Source organism: Panicum hallii, chromosome 9 (assembly GCF_002211085.1).
Source record: "Panicum hallii strain FIL2 chromosome 9, PHallii_v3.1, whole genome shotgun sequence".
NCBI lineage: Eukaryota > Viridiplantae > Streptophyta > Magnoliopsida > Poales > Poaceae > Panicum > Panicum hallii.
The window spans coordinates 3,625,736-3,652,209 of record NC_038050.1 but is presented as its reverse complement, the minus strand read 5'-3'; the positions used below and the strand labels follow the sequence as shown (position 1 = coordinate 3,652,209).

Here is a 26,474-nt window from a genome sequence, read left to right as displayed (position 1 = left end):
AGCACTGCTCGCGGCCCTCTCGCATCGACTGCAACGCAGCCGCTCCCTTTCCTCTTGGTCGTCCTCCTCCTGTGTGCCTTGAATTCGCGGAGGTGGTTGGCCAACTTAGCGTCGTCCGAACACCGAAGGAATCTGCCTTATTCTTTCTCGGAGCTCCATCCCCTTTGCCGGCGTCGAGCTTTTCTCCGCCGTCGACATCACCGGCCTCCGGAAGCAGACGATGGTCTAATTTCAAAGTAGGGGGCTATTTGAAAAATATCGGATCGCGATTAATAGTCGCGATCCTCTTTAGGGGGTATTTGTAAAATATCGGATCGCGATTAATAGTCGTGATCCATTTTAGGGGTTGAACACAAACATCCAGGGGTTCTTATGTAAAATGTTTATCCCCAACCTCAGTCCTCGCCGCCCGCCCGTGGACACCGGCGGCTTCGATGGCGACAGCCAAATATTCGACGCGGACAGGCTCCAGGTAGCTGAATGCCACCCTCTCCATGGCCCTCATCCACTACAGCCGCGGAGCTCGGCTCGGTTCGGTTCGGGAGAAGTTTCCCGGCAAGATTGCGGAGGAGAAGAGCGCATTGCAGTGGGCGAGCGAGTGGGTCGCCAACCATAAGCTCCGGGCCTTCGGTACGTTGACAAATCCTTTCCCCCTGCTACTTACTCGAGCTTCCTTCACCTCTGTTCCGTTCCCCTTATCTCCCTCTTCTCTACGGCTACGCCGCGCCGTTCTCGGTGCGAAATCGCCTTGGCTTGTTTGTGCTTGAAGGGACGCTGTGGCTGAGCGGGATTGGGGGCTCCATCGCGTACAACTGGTCCAGGCCGGGCATGAAGACAAGCGTCAAGATCATCGATTCCAGGTCCGTTGCTTTCACAAGCTACACTGCTTGCTGCGTTCGTTTCGTATGAAAAAAAAAAAGTTGCATGAGAAAGCCTCCCTTATCGAAAAAAGTTGTATGAGCAATGCATGTGGAGGTAGCTGTACCGTGCTGCGTTTTTTACATGAAGCGCAGAATACACTCAGACTTCCTGCCCTTAACGGGATTGGTGGACTGTATGTGTCGCAGGGCTGGTTGTTGTTTAGGTTCTAGCCAGATGAAGATGGCTTCAGAAAAACATTGATTGGTTTGTCATATTCTAATGGATGCCCTACTTTCTTAATTAGAAGAATTTCAGATATTCCCTTTATTGTTTAGGCTCTAGTCAGGTAAAGTATAGCTGCAAAAACAACGATTGGTTTGGAATTTCTAGTTGAACAGCATATCTTCTTAATCTGAAAGGGCAAAAGTCATTGAATATGCGATTTACCTTGCACTACTATTTCTTATTTATTCCATTTGATATACACTGCTTACTGCCTTTATTTTGATTTGCTAAAGAAACAAACTGGCAAGGTTGTATGATCAATGCTTGTGGAGGTAGCTGTACCGTGCTGCACCTTTTACATGAAGCGCAGAATATGCTGGAGCCTTTCTGGATCACAAGGCTGGTTGTTGTTTAGGTTCTAGCCAGGTGAAGATATAGCTTCACAGAACACATTGATTGGTTTGGCTTCAGCATAAGCCTATTTCTTAAATTAAAAGATTATCAGATATTCCCTTTATTATCTAGGCTCTCACCAGGCCTTCTTCCGCGACATCTCGCTAGGCATCGGTGTCCTGCCACCTGCGCGCCGCCGCCGCCGCCGCCATGGTGATGCTGTGGATTCTGGACCTGGCTCTGGCTGACAAGACATGGGGTTCCACACGAGAGACCTCTGGAAGCTCAATGGCTTCCAGGAGGCGAGGTTGCCCAAGATGGAGGCCAAGTGCCCCCTTCCTGATGCCGGACAGTCCCTCTGTCTCCTGCTGCTTAACATCTCAGAATGATGTGATTCAGCAAACGCAAAATGGTTTTTCGGCACGTAAACAGTCTGTGACTGCCGATTTGTGGATCTTCATTGAAACCGAAGTGCAAGATTTTGCATACTGATGCATATATATAACAGCATTGATGAGGATGTTGGGTAGTGAGAAGATGAAATACGCTGCTACTATACGATTAACTCTCGGCATTTTCCAGCCAACTTGGAAGTAGACTCTTATCCGGAATGTGGAGAAAAATGGCGCCTCTGCAGGCAACTGGAAGATTCTGCAGCACTATGGTATCACTGAGGATTTCTCCTCAATAACCTGCACTTCCCCCTTCGATGCAATCACCGCATATGATCTGCAGGACAACAGATGCAGCGTGTAAGAACAACTCAAAGGCCCTGCATGATCCACCTTAAAATACAATAACTGAAAAGTGTATTGTGTCTGCTTGTGTTAACAAAATTACTGCTTGCTGCAAATAATCCCATGATCCACAACGCCAGCAATTTTCTCCAGCTTCTCTGCTACCTGGCCTGCAAAGAAGATGGCAAAGCAACCAGCCATAAAGCTTTCGCCCAAGAAATGGTTACTTGGATTCAAGCTGAGTTTAGCTCCTTGATTGCAATGATTTTCCATCAGCGTACCAAGATCAGGGATGGGAGTCGTAAAGATCACATCGAGTACGTGATGACCCTCCTTGGTGACCAATGGGTGATCACCCCCCAGTGGACCAGCAGTCCCAAATGATGGCCTCCTCCAAACCTGATCAGAAAATCACATACAGTGGTGATCAACATTCATGAGTGTTTCAGTTTCAGCAGTCCAGCAGGTATTCAAGTTCTGAAAATTTAGCTATGAGTATTGTATCAATGACTATGAGGGCACCTCTGCATCCCCTAGGAACAAATCATCGATCTCTTCAGCAGTGTCTATCCAATTTCCCTGCAATAATCTGTTCCTCTCTCCATAAACATGGCATAAGAATGACCATATCTGAAGCAACAGAATTCTTCTCTTACACTTTTAACCAGGACTGGAATGGAACCCTCGATGCCTGTCAGGTATTTGTCATTTCCAGTGATGAAGGCAAGTTTATCAGCTGATTTAACCATTGTCTGTATAAACAGGGGATGAAATTAAATAGATTGGTCAGATATGCAAAAGCGTCTATTACTTTTGCCCACATGTATAATGGTGCTCGATCAGAAATTCATGTGCATACTGACTCTAAAGACTTTGCTTAAATACCTTCTCCACCATGAAAGAGGGCTCTCCACTCTCGGTCTTGCGCCGCCCGATGACAGCAGCCAGCGTGCCCTCCTCGATTACTTCAGCATCAGTGAAAGCAAAATCAAGCTTTACGTCATTGAGCAGAGCACGGTTTCAGATGCTGTTCTTCCTGCGTTTATAAGAAGAGGTTTGCAATCGATGGCTGCAGCACTTGTGCATACACTCACTTGGGTTCCTTCCTGGTAGCTGCTAGCCCGTATCCCTGCCTTGTCTGCCTCGCTTGCACTGAGCACGGACCTGGCCGGTCAATCAATCCCAAGAGCTGATTAGATGCGACTGATTCGAGTGCCTGATGAGTAACGGCGCCAAAGAAGGAACAGATGATGCAGTAGCTATCACAACTAACGAGGTTACTGCGACGATGTCGGTGAGAGATCCCCGGCGGAGGCGCGTGCCGAGGTACTGGACCGCCAGGGCGGACGCCGGGCCGGAGCCGAAACCGACCACCATGCCGCTCTTCACGAACTTGTCCACCTGGAGAGAACGAAAATTTGTTGGAGAACACGAACAGGCAAGGCGGCTTGCTACGAACGGACGGTGAGGTCTCAGTGTCACTACCGTGAGCTTGGCGGCGTCGAAGAGGTCGACCACGTCGGCGTCGGCCGCGGAGGCCGAGCAAGCAACACCCCGTCGCCCGGGACGGCGCACGGAGGACGGTAGGCAGCGGTTCCGGGGCGGCCTCGGGCACGGGCGGAGCTGCACCGAGGAAGCTACGCTTGCCCTGGCCATGGCCTCCATGGATGGAGTTGAGAAGCTCACAGTTAGTGCAGGGCTGCACGGTTACGAACAAAGACATGCTAGGCCCAGCGGATAAGGGAGTGGTGCAGGTGCAATGCAAGGCCAGACCTGCACCTCATCTGTTTCCGTTCTCGTTGCCACAGGTTCACTGAAAGACGCCTGTTTGAAACCAGACAGGGCAATGTCGTTCCTCCACATGTAGCAAATGCAAATCCATCCCAAAGCACAATCAGCTATCTCCAATTGCGAAATGAACACATTTCAGTCTTGAACATAACCACAGTGGAGTGCTATCAACATGACAAGGCATGATGAGCAGACAGCAAAATTGGAACCGGCATTACTCTGCTTGAAGCAATACATAACTGAGAATAAATTGGCAACAAAACTGATACCATTTAACTTATATAATTCAGTTGTTTGCATCATATGATCATTCACCAGTGAATCAGTGATGGGAGACGGGGAGTGCTCAGCACTCACCAGAAAATGACATCATGCCTCAACCAGATCTGAATAAACACCAAACTAAAATTTAGAATGCAGAAACTGAACGCTTCCGTCGACAGAACTTACAGCATTTAAAAACATCTGAGAAATTGTCACAACATGACAAAATAGCACAAAGAAGCTTACAGAAACCAGTACTAATAACAGGGGAGCAACAGATAGGCAGCAAACAAATTTCTTAGTGCCAGAAACCTCATTTAACTGCATAAACTTCAGTCACAAAGCAACATATGATTATCCTCACATTACATAAAACCCAGCCTTAGCACATGACCAGGGTCCTGATGAGCTAGAAATTAAACTAGAACCCAAGAAGGTAAACATCTCCTGCATCTACACCGAAGCACATCAGGGTGATCACCCCAACTATATCGTAATGCAGCAAACGATTTACTTCCTCCTCCAGGAGCACCTACTTTGATCTCTGCCTCATCTTTCGGCGCTTCCTCTTGAGCCTCCTCATTCTCTTCTTCTTCCACTGAACATCAAAACAAAACAAGACACATCAGTAAACCTCATGCCTGGTTTAGTACTTTAGTTTCATCAGATAGTATAAATGGAACAGATACGATACCAGGAGCAAACAATTTTGCAAATCGTTTGGGATCAGATTCTTTAGAAGTGTTTTGCTCATCAAGGGGTGATCAGAAACACGGACCAAAGGTTCTTCATCATATCCCAACATCAAACAAATATTCAACAAGTAATAAAGGACTAGTCAACAAGACGTGATCTCAATCTTTCGAATTAGACTGTAGCCCATAATGGCCAAGCAAAACAAACGTTATCAAATCTACAAACAAAAACAGCTGTAACAAGCAGTGTTCAGGCATTCAGAATGAGTAGGAGGTATTTCTCATCAACTATGTCAGAAAAATATAGGTTTTCCTCATTATGCCAGTACTGCAGAAACATTTATTGCAAACAAATAAACAGAAATTTAAAACCGGAACTAAACGAACCAAATCACTTTTATACAGATCAGTGTTCTCTCAGACAAATGCCTCGATTGTCCCCATGGTTTAATGGAATGGATTAGATCGGACTCGTCATCTGTGTTTCGTCATCATAGAGAACAGCATAGCACAACCAGTCGAACCAAAAGAAAGAAAAATCACTAGGAATTACGCAAGCACGGCTTCTACAGCCAAACCCTAGGACAATACTAGTTCCGCAATTCTACTACACAATGTCATGGCATCATCAAAACAATAAACAGTATTGCAACGGAGGGGACGGAACGGAATAGAGACGAACCTTGGCCCTCATCGCGGCGGCGGGGGTGGCGCTCGCGCTCGAGCTCCCGGCCTCTCTGCTTGCGGCGGTTGCGGATTCGGCGAGTTGGGGACGGGCGGGATGGTGGCGGCGTTGGCTCTCGCTTCTGATTTATAGAGGCAGGGTGCCGGTGGAAGCAAAAACCCTAGTCTTGATGGCCTGATGGACGGCCAAGATCTGCTGATGCGGGGAGTTTGAAGCGGATTGGGGCTCTAGCTGGTGGGCTCCGATCTGGAAACGGACGGAATAGGCCCGAGTAGAGACGGTTCTCTACGTGTCGGTCTAATGGGCCTTGGGCAAATATGAGGCCCATGCTTACGTGATGTGTTTTTTTTAGAGAGAGAGAGGCGATGTGTTCTTCCAACTTGCTAACTGCTTGGCTCTTTTCTATTACTTTTGTGGATTGTGGCCACAAAATCAGCATTCTCAGCTTCGCCCATTTTGACCAATGGTCATATAGAAACAGTTGATGGAATATTAACCAATCATAAGACAAGAGAACATACAAGATCCGTGTAATTGACTACATCAGCACAGTAATTGCTTGTTTATGCTACAAGAACAAATGGCACGCCCTCATTGAAGCAACACAAGTTCATGCTTGCCAAGTGCCAAGCCCATGGTCTCAAATCATGTTCCGAACCCAACACTCGAAGCGAAAACACAGAGACACGACTGGGACTAGGGGTAGCAGTAGTGGTAGGCTATAGTAGTAATAAGTACTGAGATGGAACGGTGAGCTCTAGCACCGGCCACCGGCCACCGCCGATCATACGCGACAGCGAGCTCGCTGGTCTCAGTTGATGCCGCCGTTCGCATGCGGGTCGTTGGCGTTCGTGGTTGCGGCGGCAGGGGGTGTCGGCGGGGACTGGTCGGGCGGCGCCGGCACGCCCCAGCCGCCGATGGGGTGGAACGGCATGCCGGGCATTGGGAGCCCCGGGAGGCCGGGCATGCCTCCGGGGTTCGGGAACAGCGGGAACGACGGCATCGTCGACGGCGGCAGCCACCACTTCATGCTCCGGGCGCCGGCGGCCTCCGCGGCCGCGGTGGCAGCGGCTTTGCGGACCCTCAAAGGCTCCGCGGCCGGCCCCGCCGCGGCAGCGACGGTGACGGTGGTCGTCGCGGCGGGCACGGGCGCCGCGGCCGCGGCGAACGGCGCGGTGCTGCCGAGCTCCGGCTCGAACTCCACGTGGCTGATCTCGTTCTCGTAGTCGTTGCTCAGGGATGGGTCCAGCGGCTCAGTCTCGGCGCCCGCCGCGGCTGCCTTGGAGCCGAAGGAGAACTCCCGGCCGCCGTCGACGTCGTTGAGGTGGCGCAGGGCGTGCCCGGGGCCGGCGCAGAGGATGGCGAGGAGGACGTACAGCAGCTTCTGCTCCATGGCTTCTTGCTGCTTCGCGCGGAGTTTCTTGATGACTCTCCTTGCTTTTGCCGGTGAGGTAATTGGTGGCATGGTCTCTGCAAGTTTTATAGCATGGTTGGAGTCTTGGATAGCAGTTAGGTTGGATCGCGGTGACCTGCATTCCTTTTTCTGAATGAACTGATCGTTTTGACTGCTGCTGCATCTGCATGCCCCAGGCGTGAAGCGTCTATCACCTAAGTTTAAGCTACCGGGTTTAGCATTCAGAATTAAGAACTATGCAGATCAAGATGATTCATGCTTGATGGCTTCTACAGCCAAACCTACCATTGCTTCTTATTAGTTCACATTTTTCCTGACATGTTTTTTTTTTCACGTTTCAGTTTATAACAGCACTGGTCAGGACGTGTTCTCAGCCATTACGTAGTTCTTGGTGGTCACAGGTGCAAGGTTGACTTTGTGAAAACGTAGTGTAATATTATCGAGTTAATTTAGTTGCAAAACAAGGAATACATCATTGATATCCTTGCAGTTTGAGCTTGAAAAGGCACAGTTTCTTCGAAAAAGAAGAACAAAAAAGGAGGCTCTCGGCAATTTTCCAGTTTTCAAAAACGAATCATGGCCTCATGGGCACACCTCATTACATGAGCAGTATGTCAACATCCCACAAGTCATAGGAGCACGAATGTAAATGAGTTGAAGAACACGAATATAGTAGACGACATGTGTTGCAGGAAGTTTAAACCCAGCGGTGGTGGGCAACGAACTAGCCCCCATGTTCAGAAAGGCACACGCAGCTTTCAAGTAACAATTGACGAGTCTGCAATGCACAACTGGGCACAATAATAGTTAACCAACCACTCATTCATGAGAATCCAGCAGCTAAACTACTCATTCTTCTTAGCCTTCATGTTCCCTTTTGGTATCTTGCTCAAGACACCTTGGTCGAGCTTCTGATACTGATCTCGCAGCAGACCGAGAAGGTTGTAGAGGAAACCATCGATTTGGTCTTCATACTTCTCGTAGAGCACAGGAAGAGTGTGAGCACAAACAAATCCTGTTCCATGCAATTCAATATCTTGTCAGCACTACATAGTATACACTGCAACACATGCATTCAGAAAATAGGAACAGGGTGTTGTTTCGCAGTGGCAATTGGGCAAAAATGTGAGATTCTGGCTGACAAGAGCTGAAGTCGCCACAGCCTCTTACCAATATATATAACTGTCAGGAAATTGCACCAGCTTCCAATCACAGCAGCAGCCCACAGTCCAGCAATCGCCTGAAAGAAAAGATAGCACCATAATTAAAATGTCTGTTTGAGACAGACGGATAGAATAATAATGCTTACATATGGAAGACTGGAATTGATAAATACCATAATCTGTTTGATCATAGCTATTGTAATCTTTAACCCAGAAAAGTTTCACATACCACTAGAAAATGCTTCAAGTTTCTTTCACAAGACACATCTTGAAGGAAACTCAAGAACTTGTTCACTTGGGCACCGATTGCAACAGCAATGTTCACAAACATCTCATCAGGCAACGCAACTCGGGGCACTTGAGAAGGAGATCTAAAAGTATAAAACACATTTCAAATTATCATGTCAAGGAAAATAGTGTCCAAATGTTTTACACATTCCATACCCGCTTAGCATGTTTGAGAAATTGGACCAAACAAACTGGACAACCATTACAAGAACAAGTGCGAACGAAACGATTGTCAGAAAGTGGTAATCAAGCCACTCAAAGGAAACCCAAATAGCTGTTGCAAGAGCCAGAACACTTGATGATATCTTCTTGTTTCTCCATAACAGCACATCAGCGGCTACAATCACAGATAGAGAACATCAGACACATCCACACAATCAGATTTAAACATAATACCAATAAGCAGACTGCATCACTGCATACATTTTCCACCACCCAGAACTCCATGCAGGGTCTTCTGACGACCAAACAGCTTGTTCTTCACCTTTTCAGAGACTGCACCTGGATCAAATTGCCCAGACTTCTGCTTAGGAAGGCTGTCAGCAATGGTATCAATGATGCTGCTCATAATCTTTTCAGTTGCACTCCCAGAACGTTCCGACATCCTCAATATATTTTAAGATCGCTGGAAAGTATGAAAATAAGTTAGACGAATATGGCTCATCAAAAAAAAAAAGACAAACAGACTACAGCATATGAAAGCAAAAGCCAGTGGAACAGGATCAAATATTTGAATTCGAGGACAAATTAAGCCAATGTACTTGGTTGAAAGAATTAAATGGAACTAGATATTTAGACATTTCCGGCTAGCAGTCCCATTTATTAAAATTGATTGACTGGAACAGTTTTCCTCCTTTCTGAATCCTGGATAACAAAATACACCTGGATCACCCACTGAAGCACATAATTTAGCAAAACTTTCTATGGAACTCAATTATAGCAATATACCGTTAGCTATGCTACAGCCCAGCTACTGGCTCGATTCTCCAGCAATATAATAGACTCCAAGTCAAAGCTACAAAAAGAAAAAAAAACTTTGACAGTAACACTTGCAGAAGCCAGAAGACGAGCATTAACCGAAACAGCGTCTTTCAATCACCAGAGCACTTCGAGATAAAAATTGACCGATTTGGGGTTCCATACCAAGAAACCAGGCAGGATGATTTATTTCCCCGCCCATGAGAGAATCGGACCCAGAGTGGTAGCCTCCCCATCCCTTCCGTTGCTCCAAAACCCCCCACAAGATTCATCCGGCCATTCCTAAAACAACTCGGAAAAGAAGCAAACCACCCCCGAATCCGCCGTTCTTGGACCTAAAAAACCGCCTCCTTTTTCTTACAGAAAAGCCCCGACTCCCACGATTATCTTTGGGAGGAGAAAAGAGCAGGGGGGAAAGGCGCTTAAGATTCCACATCGGCCATCGCCGCTCCAAACTACCCGTCCACCCGCCATCGAAGTTCAGGCAACCACGAGTCGGGACAAGGGAAGAGATTATACCCGGGGAAAGAGCAGCCGGGGCACGGAGACGAAGCGACGGTGAGCCGGCGGCGCCCTCTGAGACGATCGCGAGGAGCAGGCGGCGAGCACGAGCAGCGTGCAATGGAAAAGGCTGGTTGGTGGCTTCGGGAGTTGGGGGAAATCGTACAGCTAGCAATTGAAACTTGATTCTGGATTCGGGGAGGGGGAGCGGCGGGTCATGTGATTCGACGAGCGGGTCACTGGCTTGTGGGCCCACCCCAGACTCCACTCTTGGAGTTCCCACCGGACACCGGAGAAGTGGCCGTTGCGCTGCCGTACGTGAGCCACTGCCTCGGCGGGCCCCACAGGGGGGGCCTTGCTCGTTGCTACGCGCACGGTTCCTTTGCGGCGTTGCCACTTACAGGTGGGCCTGGAGGGAAGGATGGTCGTGGCGGGGCCCACCTCTAGTGAAGGTCGGCGTCGCCTGCGTGGTTTCTCCGGGCAAATCAAGTGCTTGCTTAGGCTGACTCCAACCGAGTATGCAACGGGCCATGCAAAGGCAAAATGCCTGGGTCGGGTGCACTGTAGCGCGAGGCATCATCTCCAATCGACTATCCATACCGGGCGTGCAAAATAAATCCGAGGTGAGAGAAAGTGCAAAATAGCACTCGCTCGGCCGCGAGGCAAAGGACAGGCGTCCAACCGTCGACCCAGGAGAGAGAAGAACAGGCGGGCGACGACGAAGCGAAGCGCGTGGCGGAGCTCCAGGCGGGTGCGCTCGGGACTTCGGCCTCCACGCGCGAGGGGCGGAGGCCGGCGCGGGCGGAGGGCGCGGGGGGCCGGAGGCAGGGGCGGGGGCGGAGGGGGGCGGGGGCCGGTGCCGGGGGCGGAGGCCGGCGCGGGTGGAGGTCGTGGGGGGCCGGAGGCAGGGCGGGGGGCGGGGGGCGGAGGGGGGCGGGGGGAGGGGGCCGGCGCGGGCGGGGGGCGGAGGCAGGGGGCGGGGGGCGGAGGCGGGGGGCGGGGGCCGGCGCGGGCGGAGGTCGCGGGGGGCCGGAGGCAGGGCGGGGGCGGGGGGCGGAGGGGGGCGGCGGGAGGAGGCCGGCGCGGGCGGAGGGCGGAGGCAGGGGGCGGGGGGCGGGGGCCGGCGCGGGCGGAGGTCGCGAGGGGGCGGAGGCAGGGGGCGGGGGGCGGGGGCCGGCGCGGGCGGAGGTCGCGGGGGGCCGGAGGCAGGGGGCGGGGGCGGAGGCAGGGGGCGTGGCGCGGGGGGCCGGGGGCCGGCGCGGGGGACGGAGGCAGCCGGCGCGGGAGGCGGAAGGCACCGCGCTGCGGAGAGAGCGTGCGGCGCTGCGCTCTGCCAGCTCCGCGTTGCCTACCTGCGCGCGAAATATCCCTGCTTTGCCGCCAACAGCTTGGAGGTGGGCCAGACAATGCTTTTTTGCCTCTCACGATTGGAGGACCGGCAGTGCAAAGCGGCCCGGCAAAATGGCCCAGCCATGCAAACGGCGAAATGCATGGCCGATATGCCTCGCGCCGGTTGGAGTCAAACTTATAGAGCACGAGGGAAGCGTGGTCCATCCGAGACATTTTCCTGTCTTTACCGCTTTGTCAGGGTCTCGTGATTTTGCAAATTGACCAAATCTTTTGCGCGTGTCAAAGTTTTTCCTTTTTGGCGAATTTGCACGTGTCAAAGTTGATTCGCCGGTTTCTTCAAAAAAGAAAAAAAAGTTGATCCGCCAAGAACACTGAAAAAAACGATTGGGGGAAACATGCATCCAGTGAGGCAGTGAGAACTTATTGGAAAGTTGCCTGATCCTTTTGCAAAAGGTTCATTATCTTTTCGATGTTTCGCTGCCTTGCTCCGACTTGTATTTCACGCTAATCCATTTTGTGGATCCTTGCGGTGAGGCCCTAAGACACTGCTGACCAACAGTAGCTTTGGTTTTCCTTCGTTTTTCCTCCTTGGCACTCCGGTCACACCATCCACTATCTCCCATCCCATGTATCCTGAACGATGGGCATGATGGTCTCGTCGCCTCATGTTGAGCAGTTGAGGTGCCTCGTTGTTGATCAAAATAACCTGCACTGTTCAGGCCTCAACGATGGGCATTGTCTTCGGAGAGTCTGCTGAAATTATGAAATTAAACAAGATGTGATGACCAAGGTATGGACGACTAGCTTTCTAATTTTTGCCGCGTAGCCTTTTTGTGTTAGCCTGTTCATGTAAGATGGACCGTACCAACACAAACATGCTCAATATGGAATGTTACCGAGAACGGCTAGCCATCATTATGTCTGTAATCACAAGGACATGCCTTCCCGCTTCGTACAGTAGGAAAGTACGTACAAGAGTAGAAGACCGTAGTCCGCAGGACACCAACTGCTGCAGACGCATAAGCTTCCTTTGGTTGCTCCGTTCCATCGGTTTGGCAGGATAAAATGAAGTAGCAAGCTGATTTTTTTTATAAAAAAAAATTTACGTTACAGGAAAAATAAAAATAATCGTGGAGATGCGGGGTATCGATCCCCGTACCTCTCGCATGCTAAGCGAGCGCTCTACCATCTGAGCTACATCCCCCGCGTTGTTTTATGCTTGTCCGTTAAAATTTTTGATCTTGTTCTCACGGCCGGATAACAGGATCCGCAGGCAGAGCAACACATTCTGAGACGTGGCCCAACGAAATCTTTGCAGAGGCTATCCGGCGAACCAAGGACCCCATTCGCCGGCCGCAATTCGATCCACGGCACGGGCACCCCGGCCTCACAGAGGGCAGTGACCGCCCACACCCGCCACACAAATCCCCATCGTCCCAGACGGATGGACGCTGTGCTGCAGCTGTGTAGGCTCCTCTCGCGCCTCCTCCCTCTGCCGCGTAGCCGAAAAGACAAGTGAGCGAACAAAAACGAGCTGGGTACAGTACATGCGGTCGTCTCTCGTTCACCGGTCGATCCTGTAACGACAAGCCCGACCCATGCCGGCGTTGCATTGGGTGGCCACCAGCGACCGTCGCCAACGCCTGGTGGTGCGCGGCGCATCATACGGGCCGGGCTGCTTATAAACCGCCATGCACGGCTCCCTCCTTCGCGGCCTCACGAAACAAGCTAGCGTTTTGTACACTCACCACCACCAGCTTAATTAGCTCCCCGATCGACACCATGGCCTCCGTCTCGCGCCTCCTCGCCGTGGCGCTCGTCGTCGTCATGGCCGCCGCGCTCCTCGGCGGCGGCGGAGACACGTGCCACGCCGCCCGCCTCCTTGCCGACCTGCCGCTGCCCGAGGTGCCTGGCGTGCCGATGCCGACGCTGCCCGAGGTGCCGGAATTGCCGAAGCTGCCGATGCCTGAGCTGCCGGGCGTGCCCAAGGTGCCCGAAGTGCCGGGCGTGCCTGTGCCTGAGGTGCCCGCCGTGCCCGCCGTGCCTTAGGTGCTGCCGGCTCCCGGCGTGAACGAACCCTCTCCCGCGCCGCGTGCCCATCGGCCTAGACGACGCCCGTGCGCAAGTGCCGGCGCGGGGGCCGGGGGGGTGGTACTCTTCTGTGTTTAAGTGTGTGTCTCTCATTCCGTCGTGATATCTGCTACGTCGTTGTAGGGTATGGATGTGCACACGGTGCGCGTGTATGTAACACCATATATAGACTGCTCGACCGATGCATGTCACTAGCTGTTGTGTCGGTGTGAGTAGTAACTTTACATCGTTGCATGTTGCCAGGGCTGCAAAGTTCAGTGTAACATGTAGAAGCAGTGTGGTGCTGTATATTGTTGTTGTTACCTGATACTAACGTGATGTGTAATCGTTTTTACATGCCGCTGTATGCCTGTATCTTCCCCCCTTCAGGTTACGTTCAGGGAAGTGTCTGCGATCATGACGCAAATGTGCTTACTGCTTTCAGAGAATTTTCTGATACATGTATGTTTTCAGAGATTGAGAAAACGAAGCATTACTCTGGTCACCACCCAGGCCAGGAGGCCAGAGCCTCTAGACCAGGCGCTAGTAGAAAACGATAATTTCGAGCCCACGTCAAACAAAAACTCAAAAAGCACGCCGCGGCCTGTCCTTCTTTGCTTGCCCTCTCTCACTCTTCTTGTAGATGGTCTACAACTTGCTCTTAAATGCGTGGGATGAGAGAAGGACGGCGATCGCCGGAGCGCATGCAGGAGACGCATGGCTGCGGATGGGATCCTCCATTAGCAGGCACAGAAGCAAACGAAAAGAATGCAAAATGCACGAAAGAGAAAAATACCAAACAAATAAATGGAGATGCGGGGTATCGATCCCCGTACCTCTCGCATGCTAAGCGAGCGCTCTACCATCTGAGCTACATCCCCTTTGTGAAGATCCAACTTATGAAATGATACATATAAGGTTTACGTGGTCGCGTGGAGAACTACATTTTACATCTGCAAGACTGCAACTTTGACATGCGCAGCATAGCATCAGAGCGTCCTGTGGTCCGGGCGCCCCCGTCAGTACCATGGCTGTGAGCAGAGCTCCCCGTGATCTTGCCTCTCGATTCCTTTGGGAAGCAGCTACGCGCCCTTGTTCTACGCTGAGGGGCATCTTCTTCACGCAGAAATAACTGACCGAAGTGGAGCCACTCTCGTTTGTGAATTGCTACCGTTGCTTTGTTCAGTTCAGTGTATCTTCTGATGATTTTGATTCGCTGCCAGGGATTGTCATCTGCTATGAACCAGCAGGTTTTCAGTTTATCCATTGTGTCAAGAACACTTCTTAACTTCTTACTGATGCAGCATCAGTTTGGAGCTGCAGGGCACGACCCTGCTGCTCACCTAAACACAGAAATCTGAGCCACACGGCGAGCATCCACGACTGTCGATCGCTGCAACTAATCTCCTCGTTCTTGCATTCTGATCACCAACCCCGTCTAAAGAACCTGGGCTGCCACGCCGTCCGCCCACCAACCAATCTAATCGCGCCTTCACCTGGGGTATAAAATCGCCACGCATTGACCCCTGTTCTTCGCGACACAGCAAGAACCGATCCCTGCAGCAGCGGAGTACAATAAGCCACACTGCCTAGTTGCTGGGAGCAGTTGCGTGCGATGGCTTCCGCTGCGCGCTTCTTGGCCGTGGTCATGGCGTGCGCGCTCCTGGCCAGCAACTCGTGCCACGCGGCGCGCCACCTGGCCGACACGACTGCGGCAGCCGCTGCTCCCGCTGCCACCGTCCCTGGCTTCCCGACCGTGCCCACCTTGCTGCCGACGGTGCCACAGATGCCCGCGGCCACCGTGCCGCCGGTGACGCTGCCACCCATGCCGGCGGTGGTTCCAGCAGTCGCAGTGCCCCAGGTGGCGCTGCCGCCCATGCCCGCCGTTCCGTCCGTGCCCAAGGTGGCGCTCCCGCCGATCCCCGCCGTTCCGTCCGTCCCAAAAGTGGTGCTGCCGCCGATGCCCTCGATTCCAAACGCCAACATCCCCATGCCATTCCTGGCGCCGCCCCCGTCGGCGTAGGAGCGCTCGCCGCGGCGTGCGATGCCTTGGCCGAGTCCATCGTCCGGCGGCCGGTTTGGTTACGTGGTGGGTTCGCGTGATCACTCGCCGCTCTCTTGTTTGCGTGTCTGCAGTGAGTGATTATTTTTGTTTGTGTTGAAGTGCTGTGCCATTGTTCGTATGTACATGTACTCTAGCTCTGTATTTCTACTTTCGTCTATGTCTATTTTCTGGTTATCTCAGTTTCTTCCTGCTTTTGAGGCCGAAAGATTTGTTCTCGCCCCCCCCCCCCCCCCCCCCCCCCCCGCCGTGCGGCCCAGCTCATCACTAGGATCATAGCCCAACAGAGCTCGATGTTTTATCTGTCTCCTGCACCTGCAGGCCTGCTGTTGACAGTTGCTGAATGCAGGTGGTGCTTTGCTGCTGCTACTTGTAGGTTGTGTTGCGTTTGCTCCTATTCAGACTGCGTGGCAGCCGAGACCACGGGGAAAGGTTCCCGAGAAACCCTGCTCTCCGCCTCTCCCTCATTTCAAATGCATCGTCGTTCATCTGAGTTGTGCGCCCGCGTTCTCTCCACCATGAACAGAGGAGCAACGACTGACGAGAACGAGATGCCGCCCGTGACAGAAGAAGCCCCAAAGAGCATCAGGCACTGATAGCTTCACTAATGGTGACGACTGGATGAGCTGCAGAGATAGAAACTGCTCTGATAAAACGGTGCTAGGTTGGCCGACGGCGACTGTGGTGCCCCCCGGACACGGCAAGGACGGCCCGACGCAGCTACGGCAGTGATCAGGGCCCCGCCGTAGACGGCGGCGCGCTGCCATGCATAGGGCTCCTGGCTGCTCCGTCGAGCAGCCTGTTCTGTGCACGCGCTCCATCGCTCGAGCCAATCACCGGCGGCTCGCCGGCGCCACGCGTGGTCGTCTCGTCGCTGGGATGGCGAGGGAAGGGGAAAAGGATGTAAAATAGGAGGCGATTTCCAATTATCCCAGCCGCACAGTCCACATTGGACGGAAGGGATGGACCCAGGGGGTGGACGGTATTTGAAATACCGTCCACCCGGTCGGTATCTGAACTACCGTCCGCTCCCTGGGTCGCCTTCCGCCGCTCGCCAGAGCGCTGCCGCGTCTCGGCCGTCCACTTTGCCTCCCGGAGAGCCCTCCGCCGCTGCTAAAGCATGCGTCCGCCATGGTCTCCGGCTCTCCCTTGGCTCTGCTGAGCTTCGTGTATGCGCGCGCCACCTCTGGCCGCGGCGCACCTGATGCCCACGGCGTTCGCGCTCAGCGCCGTCGTGGGGTCGGCGTCGTCCTCCGCGGCGGAGGGTTCCGTTTCAGAGCGTCTTCGGAGGAGGAATTGAGCGTGCATACGGTATGCGTAACCTTGCCATGGATACGATTTGATCATGCACGCTCAAGGCCACCGAGGCATGTTGTTCGCGTCCACAGATGCTGCTTCTCGCCGGAGGCCGAGCCGGCGCGGCACCTCCACGAGATGCTGCTTCTCGCCGGAGGCCGAGCCGGCGCGGCACCTCCACGAACTCTTCTTCGGCAGTGAGCGTATTCATCCTCCTGGCCGTCATCTCCGGTGAAGGGGAGATGATCACACCTCCGTCGAAGGGGAGATGAGAACGCCGGCGATGTGGTCACTAGTCGCCACAGGAGAACACGCCACCGCAAGCTGCCACCAATTTCATCTCCTCGTCAGCTGAATACAAGCAAGCCACACAGTTTTCCGGAATTTTGATAGTTCCTGATAACATGTTACTAACAAATGTCCTTGCAGTTTCATGGCTTAATCAAATCATAAACTAGGTGGCAATGTGTCAACTGGTGTGCGACTGTGAGAATGTTTGTGATCTCTGTATGGTGCTTTGCATTGAGCTGATCCTTTGCTCGCAGGTGCAGCTAAATGCTGACGGTTGCATGGTCGACAAGACTGACAGATCAATCATAGCCGTCAGAAACAATAGCCGATATCTGAATATGAGAAATTGCATCATCATCAATATGGCTATACATTGTTTTTGCTAAAATAACCCTCCGGGACGTCAAAGGCCTAAGCATTCAAGGTGCAAAAGCTACTGCTCATGAATATAGATAGTACAATGAAGAAAATAGGATGGTTTTCTTTGGTCGATTTTTTCAGTTATGATGTTTGGCCTCTGTTCTTAATTTTTCTTGGAAGATTTTTACTAGAAACCACAATAACCAAAGGAAGCTACGGTAAACATGCGAGTCCCATATACGGCTTTCGTTAAAGGATTTTTTTTTTCAATTACGAAGCTTTATTAAATTTTAAGAGCATTACATTTGGTTGAGGGATAAAGGAGGCAAAACATGCTATGGGGTTGATGACTGGATGTGATCAACCCCTGAATATTGCGAAATGGATCATCGTTAGTGAGAAGGCTTTGCAGAAGCCGGCGAATCAGAAGAGTCGAAATACAATGGAAGAAGCTGACAAGGAAATTGCGAGCTGTAGCAGCGTCGTTGCTGTCGGCAAGCTCAAGTTCCTTGTCTGCAACTCTGCATACAAGAGGCATGGCAGGTCGAGCACTATCTTCTTCGAGGATGAGAGGCCCCCGGCCTGTACGTATCCGACTATCCGTAATCCAAATCCGGTCTCCCATTGGCGGAGGCTCGCCTGGCTCAAGATCACACGCACACGGCAGGCGGCAGGAACGTTCTCGTCATCACTGTGAGACATCAGCAGAAAGGAACGGGAGAGGAAAACGTCAGAAGAGAATGATCGAGATGAACCGGATGGCTCGCAACCAGCTTCGGCAGTCGGTCTCGGCAGTCTGGATGTTGGGGGGGGGGGGATATTTCGCTTTCGACTTATTCTCTCAGGCAAGTAGTAGCCGATATGTCAGTTTTTTTAAAAAAATATATATAAGAAGAGAAAACTGTATTGGTCCGTCTGAAAGAGATATTTTTGTTGGTCCTGTACAAAGAGTAAAATTTCACAGTTGGGTAGAAAACTTATTAACAGATTCAATTACTGCTAGTTTCTTTTTTTTTCTCTTTTGAAATCATGCTAGAAGCTTTGGTGCCCAATTAAGGAGGAGGTGAGCAATGCATATGAGTTCGACGTTCACTTAAAGAGGATACGCGGTGTTTGTTTAAAATAAAGGATTTTTATTATTTGAACATATCAGCAACTGTTTATGATTGAGTATTGTGGTACAAGATATTATGAAGTGCTGATAACAAGATTCAGCTCTGGAGAATTCTCCTTCTGCATGGTACCCATCAAGCACCAAATGCCAGAATGTTCTTGCTGCCTACACGCTTCCAATGCTTTCAAGAAATTATTCTGCTTTGACTCTTCCAAGATCTCAACCAATGATCCAACCCCTCTCGAAGTATTGAAGAATAGCTCATACAGCCATCCAAAAAGATCAGTCTTTTATGCTTCACCGAAAGAAAAGGGCACACATGCATCCGACTCCCTCCCTGCCGACTGTTACTTCATCAATTTACTCTTATAACGCCCTGTGATTTTGCTCTATAAATCTTGTTTCAAAACAATAAGAAGAAGAAAAAGAAATCACAGTGCGTTCGTGCTGCATCAGTTGCAGAGAAGAATCATTAGTTTACGCAGCCCGAAGCAGCTCGCAGCAGCAGCAGCAGCAGCGCAAGCGATGCATCCATTCCTGATCCTCCAAGCTGCCAATTCCGAGGGCCGACATTTATCCCATGCCAAGGGGATCCGACAACGATGCCAACCCTTGCCGTCCTCCGCCATCGAAACCGCAGCTGCAAAAATCGCGTCCCCCTTCGCTCTTCCATCTCCTCCTCCTCTCCATTATTTCCCGGGAAAATTCCACGCGAAAATTCGCCCACGGGCTCTGTTCTTTCTGAAGAAAGGGAAGTACACTGAGAAAACACTTAAAACGGGACAGCGGCGCAGCTACTTGTGTGCTCATGCTGTGCTGCTGCGGTTGTGCTACAGAGCTACCTCATAAAGCTTCTTGCATCTGCTCCTTTTTGAGCGGAGGTTGAGGTTGGGGGGTAGTAGAAGTAGAAGGCGGCTTCGCAGTTCGTGCAGGGCTGCTCGAGCGAAGCCTATATTCAGGTAGAGGTAGACGTCAGCTCACTAGCTCAGTCGTCAGTATTCATCAGCAGTAAAGGCTTCTCCATCTCTTCTATCTCTTTTGCAGTCCAAGCTAGGAAGAGAAGGGTACCTTTAACTTCTCCTGTCCTTTCTTGCCCATATTTTCTTCCTTCTTCTCTCTCTTTTTCTTTTTTGGAGAATTCTTCCTTCTTCTCTTGGGGCTCTGCTTCGATGGCCAGGTTTCTTGTTTTGGTAGGTTTGCTGACGCTCTGCTATTGTTGCCCCGGAACTTTTCTCTGTTTGCAGGAAACGTTCACCGGGGCCGAATCGTGACGACATGGACAGCAATGCGAGGCCAGCGGTGAACCAGAAGAAGCCCATCGTGTAAAGATTTTGTTTTGCTATGCCAAAAGAACTCTCCTTTCATTTCCACGATTGATCCCTGGGTACTGATTTGCGCGTGCTCCCATGGCGTCCGCAGCACGGACGACGACCTCGTGGAGCTGCTGTGGCACAACGGGAGCGTCGTCGCGCAGGCCCAGGCGCACCTGCGGCCGGCGCCCTCCGACCGCTCGGGCAGCAGCGGCCTCACCGGCGAGGAGACCGCCGCGTGGTTCCCGGACACCCTCGACGACGCGCTGGAGAAGGACCTGTACACGCAGCTCTGGTACAGTAGCATCGTCGACGCCGCACCGCACCACGGGGACACGCTCCCGGGCCCTAGCTCGCCGCCGCCGCCGCCGGAGCTGGCGCACCCGGTGACGCCGCCGGTGGGGAGCAGCGGCGTCGAGTCGAGCTGGGCCGGCGACATCTGTTCGACCTTCTGCGGCAGCAACCAGGTGCCCAGGACGCCGGCAGGGGTCAACAGGGGAAAGGACGCGTCATTGCAGTCGGAGGTGCCGCGCGGCGCCGGCCCCGGTACATCGTCGTCCGGCGGGTCCGGAAGCAACTATGGGGGATCCGGGCTGCCGAGTGACAGCGGCCACGTCCAGAAAGGGAAGGGGATGTGTAGAGACGACTCGGATAGTCGGAGTGAGGTGTTTCTTGGTCTAATTTGTTCATGTTCCTTGGTTGTAACCTGTATTGGACAAGAACTAGGGAACAGGCATGCTTGAGTGGAATAGAATTGATGAGGAAATTGCAGGATGCCGAGTGTGAGGCAACTGAGGAGGCCAAATCATCGAGGCGATGCGGGACGAAGCGCAGGACTCGCGCAGCTGAAGTTCATAATCTCTCTGAGAGGGTGAGATCAGATTATACTAGCCAATCCTTTTTTAAGAAAGAAAGCTTGTTGGTATATTGTTCTTATAGCATTGTTGATTGATGCTCATGTAGAGAAGAAGAGACCGGATCAATGAAAAGATGCGCGCCTTGCAAGAGCTGATACCGCACTGCAACAAGGTATATTATGCATCTTTTCTTGTCAGGTGCAAGTCCCTTGATTAATAAAATTCTGTTGGTGAGTGGTGACATATGTACTTGATCGTTATCAATATGCTACTCTTCTTTTTCTATTATGTTTTGGTTGACTTTATTGGTTGCAATTATTTTCAGACTGACAAAGCGTCGATATTAGATGAGACAATTGAGTATCTGAAGTCCCTCCAAATACAAGTTCAGGTTAGGAGCTACTCTTTCCTGAACTATCATGACCCATGTGAGATCATTTGCTGGTACCAACTGAGAATAAGAAATGAATATGTCTCAGATCATGTGGATGACTTCTGGGATGGCACCGATGATGTTTCCTGGTGCTCACCAATTCATGTCACCAATGGCTCTAGGCATGAATTCAGCTTGCATCCCTGCAGCACAAGGCCTAAGTCAGATGCCAAGAGTACCATACATGAACCTTTCCCTGCCAAATCACATCCCTTTGAACTCATCTCCAGCTATGAATCCAATTAATTCACCAAGTGCCGCAAACCAGATGCAAAATGTTCATCTCAGGGAGGCAAGTAATCACTTCCTTCACCCAGGTGGCGGGCAAACAGCAACACCTCAGGTACGATCATAGTATGATAACCCAGATGCTGTGAACTTCAGGGGACATTTGAACTTTTTTTTCATCTGCTCACATAGCTGAAGTGTCAATTGTTCTGCAGGTACCTGGAACCCATGCTTATGGACCTGAAATACCACAAGCTGAACAACACAATAGGATACTGGAAGTGCCAGCTAGTACTGTCGCGCCAACCTCTATGTCAGGACAACCGCGTACTTATGGTGGAGCTTAAAATGACCAATCTTGTAAGGTGTTGCACCGATAAAACTGATGATGCATAGATAACTCAAGATGTATATCACTACATATGCATAAAGAAGTGCCAGCAGTGTATGCAGCCATTTTTTGACATCGAAACTATTAAGTTATTAGGAGTCTATTATAGGTATCAAAGGAAACTGTCTAGCTTCCATATTTTAACGGTGGAACTTCCGAACTTGAGCTGCATACCGTTGCACGGTACAGTGTTCAAGAGTGAATGGATGAGTATATATGAAGATATCCTATTTGAACGATGCTTTTAGCGTATCCATCAGTTTCACGGAAACTGACTTCTTGTTTTTGCCTATCTCGTCTTGACATTCTTCTTGCACGAGCACGATGGATGAATTTTAAATGTTGAGTCCATTTCTTGATACTGAATTGACAACTTTGTACAAAGATGTAGATGCCGTCAAACCGGTCGGTTTAACCATACTTTTCTTGACACTTACAGGATTAGGACTGCAATGTCGATTTGCACAAGGGCCTTCGTTCTGGCAATCACTGAAAATGATGAAAATGATGAGCAGATGACATCCATATTGCTGTACTACTCACAATTGATATGACAATAGCAGTCTAGATATGCATGCTATAAGTACATGTAAATGCAGATATCAATGTTTCTCCCCCAAGATGCTCACTTTGATTCCCACTGCATTTAATTCTAGCATTATTATTCAATTAACAGTAGGTTCCTGGGATGTACATATATGGCAACAATTTTCTTTCCATTACTGTTATAATTGAATCAATGGGATGTTTGCTGCTTCCTTTCCCTTTTCTTTTTCTGAGAAGAATGTTGCAATGATTGTTGTGAACTGATCAAAATCCTACCAACAGGTCCTACAGAAGGATTTCGGATAACAGACCTCTAAATCCAAAAGTACAGATCAATCAATCTTGTCTTTTTGCCTGGTCCTATTTCTGGGGAACCAACACATACATACAACGTTGATCTTATCTATAGCTTACTAACACCATTTTCTGCTTGTGGAAAGATTTGATCCGCAGGAGATGAGCTCGCCAGTCCATCACCCTGCCGGCTCATAACTGGATCTGCTTGTGGGGCACATGACGCGACATGCTTAATGAGCAATGGTTTCAGCATCCTCCCATCCTGGTGTTCTTGTGGCTCACAGCAGCTGGGAGAATCTGTGTGGAGCCCTGTACTTGCAAAGTGCCAGCCTCTCATCTTCAGCCTGGAGATGTTTCTCAAGACGTGGCGGTTTTTGGCCCCAAGCTTTTCCCTGATGTTACAGTGCTCAAGTGCATGTTACATGCATGGTCCTATCAGCACATGCTACTGGGGCCTGCTGTTCACTGCAACTAGTGATAATAGGATCAGATGCTCATATCTCATGAGGTTTTCTGTCAACCACATCTGGGTCCCCTGGCACTCCCTCATTAGCCTGCTGTTGCTTTCGTCTCTTGGTTATTCTTTGGATGCACATAGCTTGTCACTCGCTCGTGCCTTCAGAATGTTTGGAATACAAATAGTGATGAAATATAAGTGAATTGCCCTCTTTTTGTCTCTACCAGCTGGGACTTTTTGGATGCAGCTCAATGACCAAGGCTGCCGCTGTTATCTGGGGAGTGATTTTCGTGTTACGTTTTTATTCCTTTTTTCCACTAGCTGCAACAATTAGTGCGCGTGCGCTAGTAATTGATGCGTTTTCCACCTGACTTAACAAATGGAAGTGGTGAGAACATACTTAGCTTTCCCTAGTAGGAGTGATTGATGTTCATGTCTGCATTTTGTGTTTACTAGGGTTCGCTTCAGTCGCCATCTCGGAGTCGGAGCAGAACAAACTTATGGGGTTCTACCCGCAAAAAAAAAAAACTTATGGGGTTCATACCGTGTTTCACGTTTATTACTTGAGATTTGGGGGCAGTTCATCCGCAAGTTGGGTGCATCTTTATCTCCTTCTGAGATGTACTAGCTAGTTGTCAAAGTACTGTCTGCAAGTTTGCATGAAGGGAGGGACCGTTTGCTTTTTTAGTGAACTGAAACATATGTTCTTCATATTCATCTAGATGATAAAGATGGTTAACAGCAATGAACGGTAATGAAGTTGGCGGTTGCATTGGACGAATTAGCGGTGCAGGACAGAAAACCAGAAAATTATATTGAGGAATAATTGCAAAGAAAATGTGAGCGATAATAGATTAAAAAAATAGTGCTTAGCTGGCTAGTGAGCGTGTGTACAATGCTCGACTCTGATTTCCCTGCTCCGGCGGAGATGGATTTTTCTGAAGTGATGGACATTTGTGCTACTTGTTTGAAGAACAAAGAAACATACGAATCCGTTTTGAGGGTTGCGGCACTGGTTTTGAGTTTGAACAATGTCACTATGTCAGCGCAGGGACAAAAAAAGATGAAAAAGAAAGCATGGCTTCGCCCGGACTCGAACCGGAGACCTTCAGTGTGTTAGACTGACGTGATAACCAACTACACCACGAAACCGCTTTGTTTATCCAAACGATATGCGAATCATTATTATTTTGCTTTCAGGCAGATGGGATCTTGGGCTGAAGGCCCTTAACGTGCATCGTCCGCCGTTCGGTGGGTCGGCCAACTCGCGTTGGCAACTGGGAGGCAGCCCACGGCCTCGTCGTCGTCGTGTGGCCCGCGTGGTAGTTCCAATGCCATAACCCGCCGGGCCCAGTACGTGCTGATGCAGTGATCACTTTTAGGCCCCGTTTGGAATAAAGGAATGAAAAATATAGAAATAAGAAAAAACGTAGGAATAGGTAAAACGTAGGAATCAAGAAGATGAGAAAACCACAGGAATTCAAAACACAGGAAACTAGAATTGTTGTTGTTTGGATTGCAGGAAAGTTTGAATATTTGAACCACGGAGGGTACTAGCCGTTGCAAGCACATACTAGCCGTTGGACATGTTGCACACATACTAGTCGTTGGGCATAAGACCGTTGGACCTCTCTAGCTAGCTTCTTGCTATATAATTCACCCATATGACATACAACATTGCAAGAGCCATTCAAACACACTCACCCACCTGCAGCAAACCAAGTAGTAGTATTCATTTTCATGGATTCAAACTACCATCGTAGGTCCAGAAATGATGATGAGTTTATTTTCTGCATATTGCCCACAATCTAGTGTTGATGGAAGGGGAAAAGGCAGAGGAGGGCGATTCCGTTGAGCAGATGAGCTACTTGGTTCGTGGATTCGTCATCTTGAGGTCCAATCTTGAGGCAGATGAGCTAGTTCTGTAGAGCCATGGTTGGGGATGAGAGCTTCGTGAGGAAGAGAAAAAGCAGACCCAGACGGAGAGTGAACGTGAGAGACAGAGACGGAGAAAGAGCGAGCCTTTCTTTCCTTTGACTCGGAGTGGATTTTTTTGATTCCTATAAAATGCACACCCGTAGTTTCCTTTCCAACGGAACGGATCGCCGGTTTCCTCCGTTCCAAACGTAGCAGCGTGTTTCCTTTCCTATGGATTGTATTCCTACAAAAATCCTTTGATTTTCCTTTGATCCAAACGGAACCTTACTTGCTGATGCGCCTGTGCGAAGGGGGCCTGTCTGCGAGTGCCAGATCCGATCCGACCGGAAACGAACCTCGTCTGGCTGCCGCTGGCTACCCCCCCCTCGTCGCCTGAAGTCAGTGTCTCGATTTCATTCAGGCGCCTAGACTGCAGGAGATGCATGTTTATACATTTGACCGTCTGCGCTGCCGCCAGCCCGCCACGATTCAGAATGCAGAGGACGATTCAGAAGTGTAATTAACGCACAGGCACTTGGCGGCGGTTTCAGCTAGCCAGCTGCTGTACGTACTTGTATCATCAGAGATCTAGAGATGGGATCCTCACTCGCAATCGCCATCGTCCCAACTCAAGATCGACGGCGACACTGCTTGCACGCACGTACGAGCTGCTGGGTGCTGGCTCCCGGCTCCTTCCGGTCCCCGGTACGGTACCGACTCGCCCTGGCAGTGGCCATTGTTCGTTCGTTCCTTCATCGCCAATTCGCCATCTTCCATCACTACCAGCGAGCGGTCAGCAAGGTTGCTGCCTGCCACACTGCAGCCCAAGGAAGGAAGGCAGGTCGTGTAGCCGTATACTCCTAGGTCGATAGGGAAGCGGAGGCCGGGGGGTAGCGGGCGACCAGAGGGGGACAAGGGCAAGGAGACACGCCGCCGCGGCCGGGGCCGTTGCGGGCGTTTGTTCCGTAGCGGCCGCCGCGAATCTCCCTGAAAGCGGCTTGCGTGCAGGCGCCAACGGGGCTCCGAGCGTAATGATTCGTTGCCTCCTCGCTCGATCGCGCGGTTAGCGGCGGCCGTGCTTCGATGTTCTTCTCCATTGGCGCGTCCCGTTCCGGAATGGTCCCTTCGGTCCGCTGCCGGCCGGCCGGCTCGATCGGCGATCTGATTCCATCGGTGTGTCCCGCCGCACGCACGGCGTCGTCCCCGCCGACCGCGACGGCACACGGCGCCCCGGGAGCACGGGTGGCTGCCGGTGCCGGCCGGGGGGCAGCCAAGAGAGACGCCAGCGGCCGCAGCAGGTAGCGCCCGCCCACCCACATCCGCCGCCCGATGCGGCCGGGGCGCGCGCGTACGGATGGCGTACGTGAGGAGCGCGGCTATTGGTTCCCGTTTCGTCTCACGTGGTCCGCACGTCGCGGTGGACGTGACCTGACCTAGCTTTGCTGCTGCTGCTGCTGCTGTCCAACGCCTACGACGCCGGTGGCCGGCGTGGGGGTTGTA

General features: G+C 51.1%; 6 protein-coding genes, 2 long non-coding RNA genes and 6 other non-coding genes across 17 annotated transcripts; 4 read left to right on the top strand and 10 right to left on the bottom strand.

Moving 5' to 3' along the window:
* Positions 1-1,870: 1,870 nt before the first annotated feature.
* On the bottom strand, positions 1,871-3,982 carry LOC112874590 (probable ribose-5-phosphate isomerase 4, chloroplastic). 2 transcript variants are annotated; one of them, XM_025937988.1, is made up of 9 exons: positions 3,702-3,982; positions 3,490-3,617; positions 3,311-3,380; positions 3,102-3,209; positions 2,873-2,907; positions 2,739-2,805; positions 2,498-2,615; positions 2,320-2,386; positions 1,871-2,208 (listed from the first exon to the last, which is right to left on the bottom strand). In XM_025937988.1, exons 1-9 carry the CDS (start codon positions 3,879-3,881, stop codon positions 2,139-2,141), a joined length of 843 nt encoding a protein of 280 aa, XP_025793773.1. In that variant the 5' UTR covers positions 3,882-3,982; the 3' UTR covers positions 1,871-2,138. The 2 variants fall into 2 exon arrangements, with proteins under 2 accessions (XP_025793773.1, XP_025793772.1); XM_025937987.1 differs by having other exon boundaries at positions 2,739-2,795; positions 2,873-2,968; positions 3,702-3,976.
* A 531-nt stretch (positions 3,983-4,513) lies between these two features.
* On the bottom strand, positions 4,514-5,806 carry LOC112874594. The gene is made up of 2 exons (XR_003225004.1): positions 5,649-5,806; positions 4,514-4,869 (listed from the first exon to the last, which is right to left on the bottom strand). It is a non-coding gene; the product is annotated as an uncharacterized LOC112874594 (long non-coding RNA).
* LOC112878407 lies at positions 4,994-5,071 on the bottom strand. Its single transcript, XR_003225733.1, has one exon. It is a non-coding gene; the product is annotated as a small nucleolar RNA SNORD18 (small nucleolar RNA).
* LOC112878417 lies at positions 5,225-5,292 on the bottom strand. The gene has a single exon (XR_003225743.1). It is a non-coding gene; the product is annotated as a small nucleolar RNA Z105 (small nucleolar RNA).
* On the bottom strand, positions 5,379-5,466 carry LOC112878393. Its single transcript, XR_003225722.1, has one exon. It is a non-coding gene; the product is annotated as a small nucleolar RNA SNOR75 (small nucleolar RNA).
* A 656-nt stretch (positions 5,807-6,462) lies between the features above and the next one.
* On the bottom strand, positions 6,463-7,044 carry LOC112876626 (homeobox protein CDX-1-like). Its single transcript, XM_025940766.1, has one exon. The coding sequence runs from the start codon at positions 7,042-7,044 to the stop codon at positions 6,463-6,465; it is 582 nt and encodes a 193-aa protein (XP_025796551.1).
* A 573-nt stretch (positions 7,045-7,617) lies between these two features.
* Positions 7,618-10,187, bottom strand: LOC112875639 (reticulon-like protein B8). The gene is made up of 6 exons (XM_025939564.1): positions 10,014-10,187; positions 8,940-9,141; positions 8,673-8,853; positions 8,458-8,599; positions 8,236-8,305; positions 7,618-8,080 (listed from the first exon to the last, which is right to left on the bottom strand). The coding sequence occupies exons 2-6, from the start codon at positions 9,118-9,120 to the stop codon at positions 7,911-7,913; spliced, it is 744 nt and encodes a 247-aa protein (XP_025795349.1). The 5' UTR covers positions 9,121-9,141; positions 10,014-10,187; the 3' UTR covers positions 7,618-7,910.
* A 2,289-nt stretch (positions 10,188-12,476) lies between these two features.
* Positions 12,477-12,549, bottom strand: TRNAA-AGC. Its single transcript has one exon. It is a non-coding gene; the product is annotated as a tRNA-Ala (tRNA).
* Positions 12,550-13,035: 486 nt separating this feature from the next.
* LOC112873677 (protein PELPK1-like) lies at positions 13,036-13,772 on the top strand. Its single transcript, XM_025936688.1, has one exon. It carries the CDS (start codon positions 13,128-13,130, stop codon positions 13,392-13,394), a length of 267 nt encoding a protein of 88 aa, XP_025792473.1. The 5' UTR covers positions 13,036-13,127; the 3' UTR covers positions 13,395-13,772.
* Positions 13,773-14,223: 451 nt separating this feature from the next.
* On the bottom strand, positions 14,224-14,296 carry TRNAA-AGC. The gene has a single exon. It is a non-coding gene; the product is annotated as a tRNA-Ala (tRNA).
* Positions 14,297-14,857: 561 nt separating this feature from the next.
* Positions 14,858-15,685, top strand: LOC112873676 (RNA-binding protein 12-like). The gene has a single exon (XM_025936687.1). It carries the CDS (start codon positions 15,031-15,033, stop codon positions 15,436-15,438), a length of 408 nt encoding a protein of 135 aa, XP_025792472.1. The 5' UTR covers positions 14,858-15,030; the 3' UTR covers positions 15,439-15,685.
* A 474-nt stretch (positions 15,686-16,159) lies between these two features.
* Positions 16,160-17,452, top strand: LOC112874225. The gene is made up of 2 exons (XR_003224919.1): positions 16,160-16,788; positions 16,866-17,452. It is a non-coding gene; the product is annotated as an uncharacterized LOC112874225 (long non-coding RNA).
* A 1,552-nt stretch (positions 17,453-19,004) lies between these two features.
* LOC112874224 (transcription factor PHYTOCHROME INTERACTING FACTOR-LIKE 13-like) lies at positions 19,005-22,005 on the top strand. Of its 3 annotated transcripts, none has more exons than XM_025937430.1 (9): positions 19,005-19,497; positions 19,583-19,602; positions 19,783-19,860; positions 19,958-20,513; positions 20,621-20,719; positions 20,812-20,877; positions 21,031-21,096; positions 21,185-21,481; positions 21,582-22,005. In XM_025937430.1, the coding sequence occupies exons 3-9, from the start codon at positions 19,814-19,816 to the stop codon at positions 21,711-21,713; spliced, it is 1,263 nt and encodes a 420-aa protein (XP_025793215.1). In that variant the 5' UTR covers positions 19,005-19,497; positions 19,583-19,602; positions 19,783-19,813; the 3' UTR covers positions 21,714-22,005. The 3 variants fall into 3 exon arrangements, with proteins under 3 accessions (XP_025793215.1, XP_025793217.1, XP_025793216.1); XM_025937432.1 differs by having other exon boundaries at positions 19,005-19,503; XM_025937431.1 differs by lacking the exon at positions 19,583-19,602.
* A 2,130-nt stretch (positions 22,006-24,135) lies between these two features.
* TRNAV-AAC lies at positions 24,136-24,209 on the bottom strand. Its single transcript has one exon. It is a non-coding gene; the product is annotated as a tRNA-Val (tRNA).
* Between the last annotated feature and the right edge of the window lie 2,265 nt (positions 24,210-26,474).

Coding starts and splice junctions, on each gene's coding strand:
- LOC112874590 (XM_025937987.1), bottom strand. CDS start 3,881: ATGGAGGCCATGGCCAGGGCAAGCGTAGCTTCCTCGGTGCAGCTCCGC. Junction 3,618..3,701: donor TCGACGCCGCCAAGCTCACG/GTAGTGACACTG, acceptor CGTTCTCTCCAG/GTGGACAAGTTCGTGAAGAG. Junction 2,616..2,738: donor TGTTCCTAGGGGATGCAGAG/GTGCCCTCATAG, acceptor TTTTCTGATCAG/GTTTGGAGGAGGCCATCATT.
- LOC112876626 (XM_025940766.1), bottom strand. CDS start 7,044: ATGGAGCAGAAGCTGCTGTACGTCCTCCTCGCCATCCTCTGCGCCGGC.
- LOC112875639 (XM_025939564.1), bottom strand. CDS start 9,120: ATGTCGGAACGTTCTGGGAGTGCAACTGAAAAGATTATGAGCAGCATC. Junction 8,600..8,672: donor TTCTCAAACATGCTAAGCGG/GTATGGAATGTG, acceptor TTATACTTTTAG/ATCTCCTTCTCAAGTGCCCC. Junction 8,306..8,457: donor ACTTGAAGCATTTTCTAGTG/GTATGTGAAACT, acceptor CTTTTCTTTCAG/GCGATTGCTGGACTGTGGGC.
- LOC112873677 (XM_025936688.1), top strand. CDS start 13,128: ATGGCCTCCGTCTCGCGCCTCCTCGCCGTGGCGCTCGTCGTCGTCATG.
- LOC112873676 (XM_025936687.1), top strand. CDS start 15,031: ATGGCTTCCGCTGCGCGCTTCTTGGCCGTGGTCATGGCGTGCGCGCTC.
- LOC112874224 (XM_025937431.1), top strand. CDS start 19,814: ATGGACAGCAATGCGAGGCCAGCGGTGAACCAGAAGAAGCCCATCGT. Junction 19,861..19,957: donor AACCAGAAGAAGCCCATCGT/GTAAAGATTTTG, acceptor TGGCGTCCGCAG/CACGGACGACGACCTCGTGG. Junction 20,720..20,811: donor TTCATAATCTCTCTGAGAGG/GTGAGATCAGAT, acceptor ATGCTCATGTAG/AGAAGAAGAGACCGGATCAA.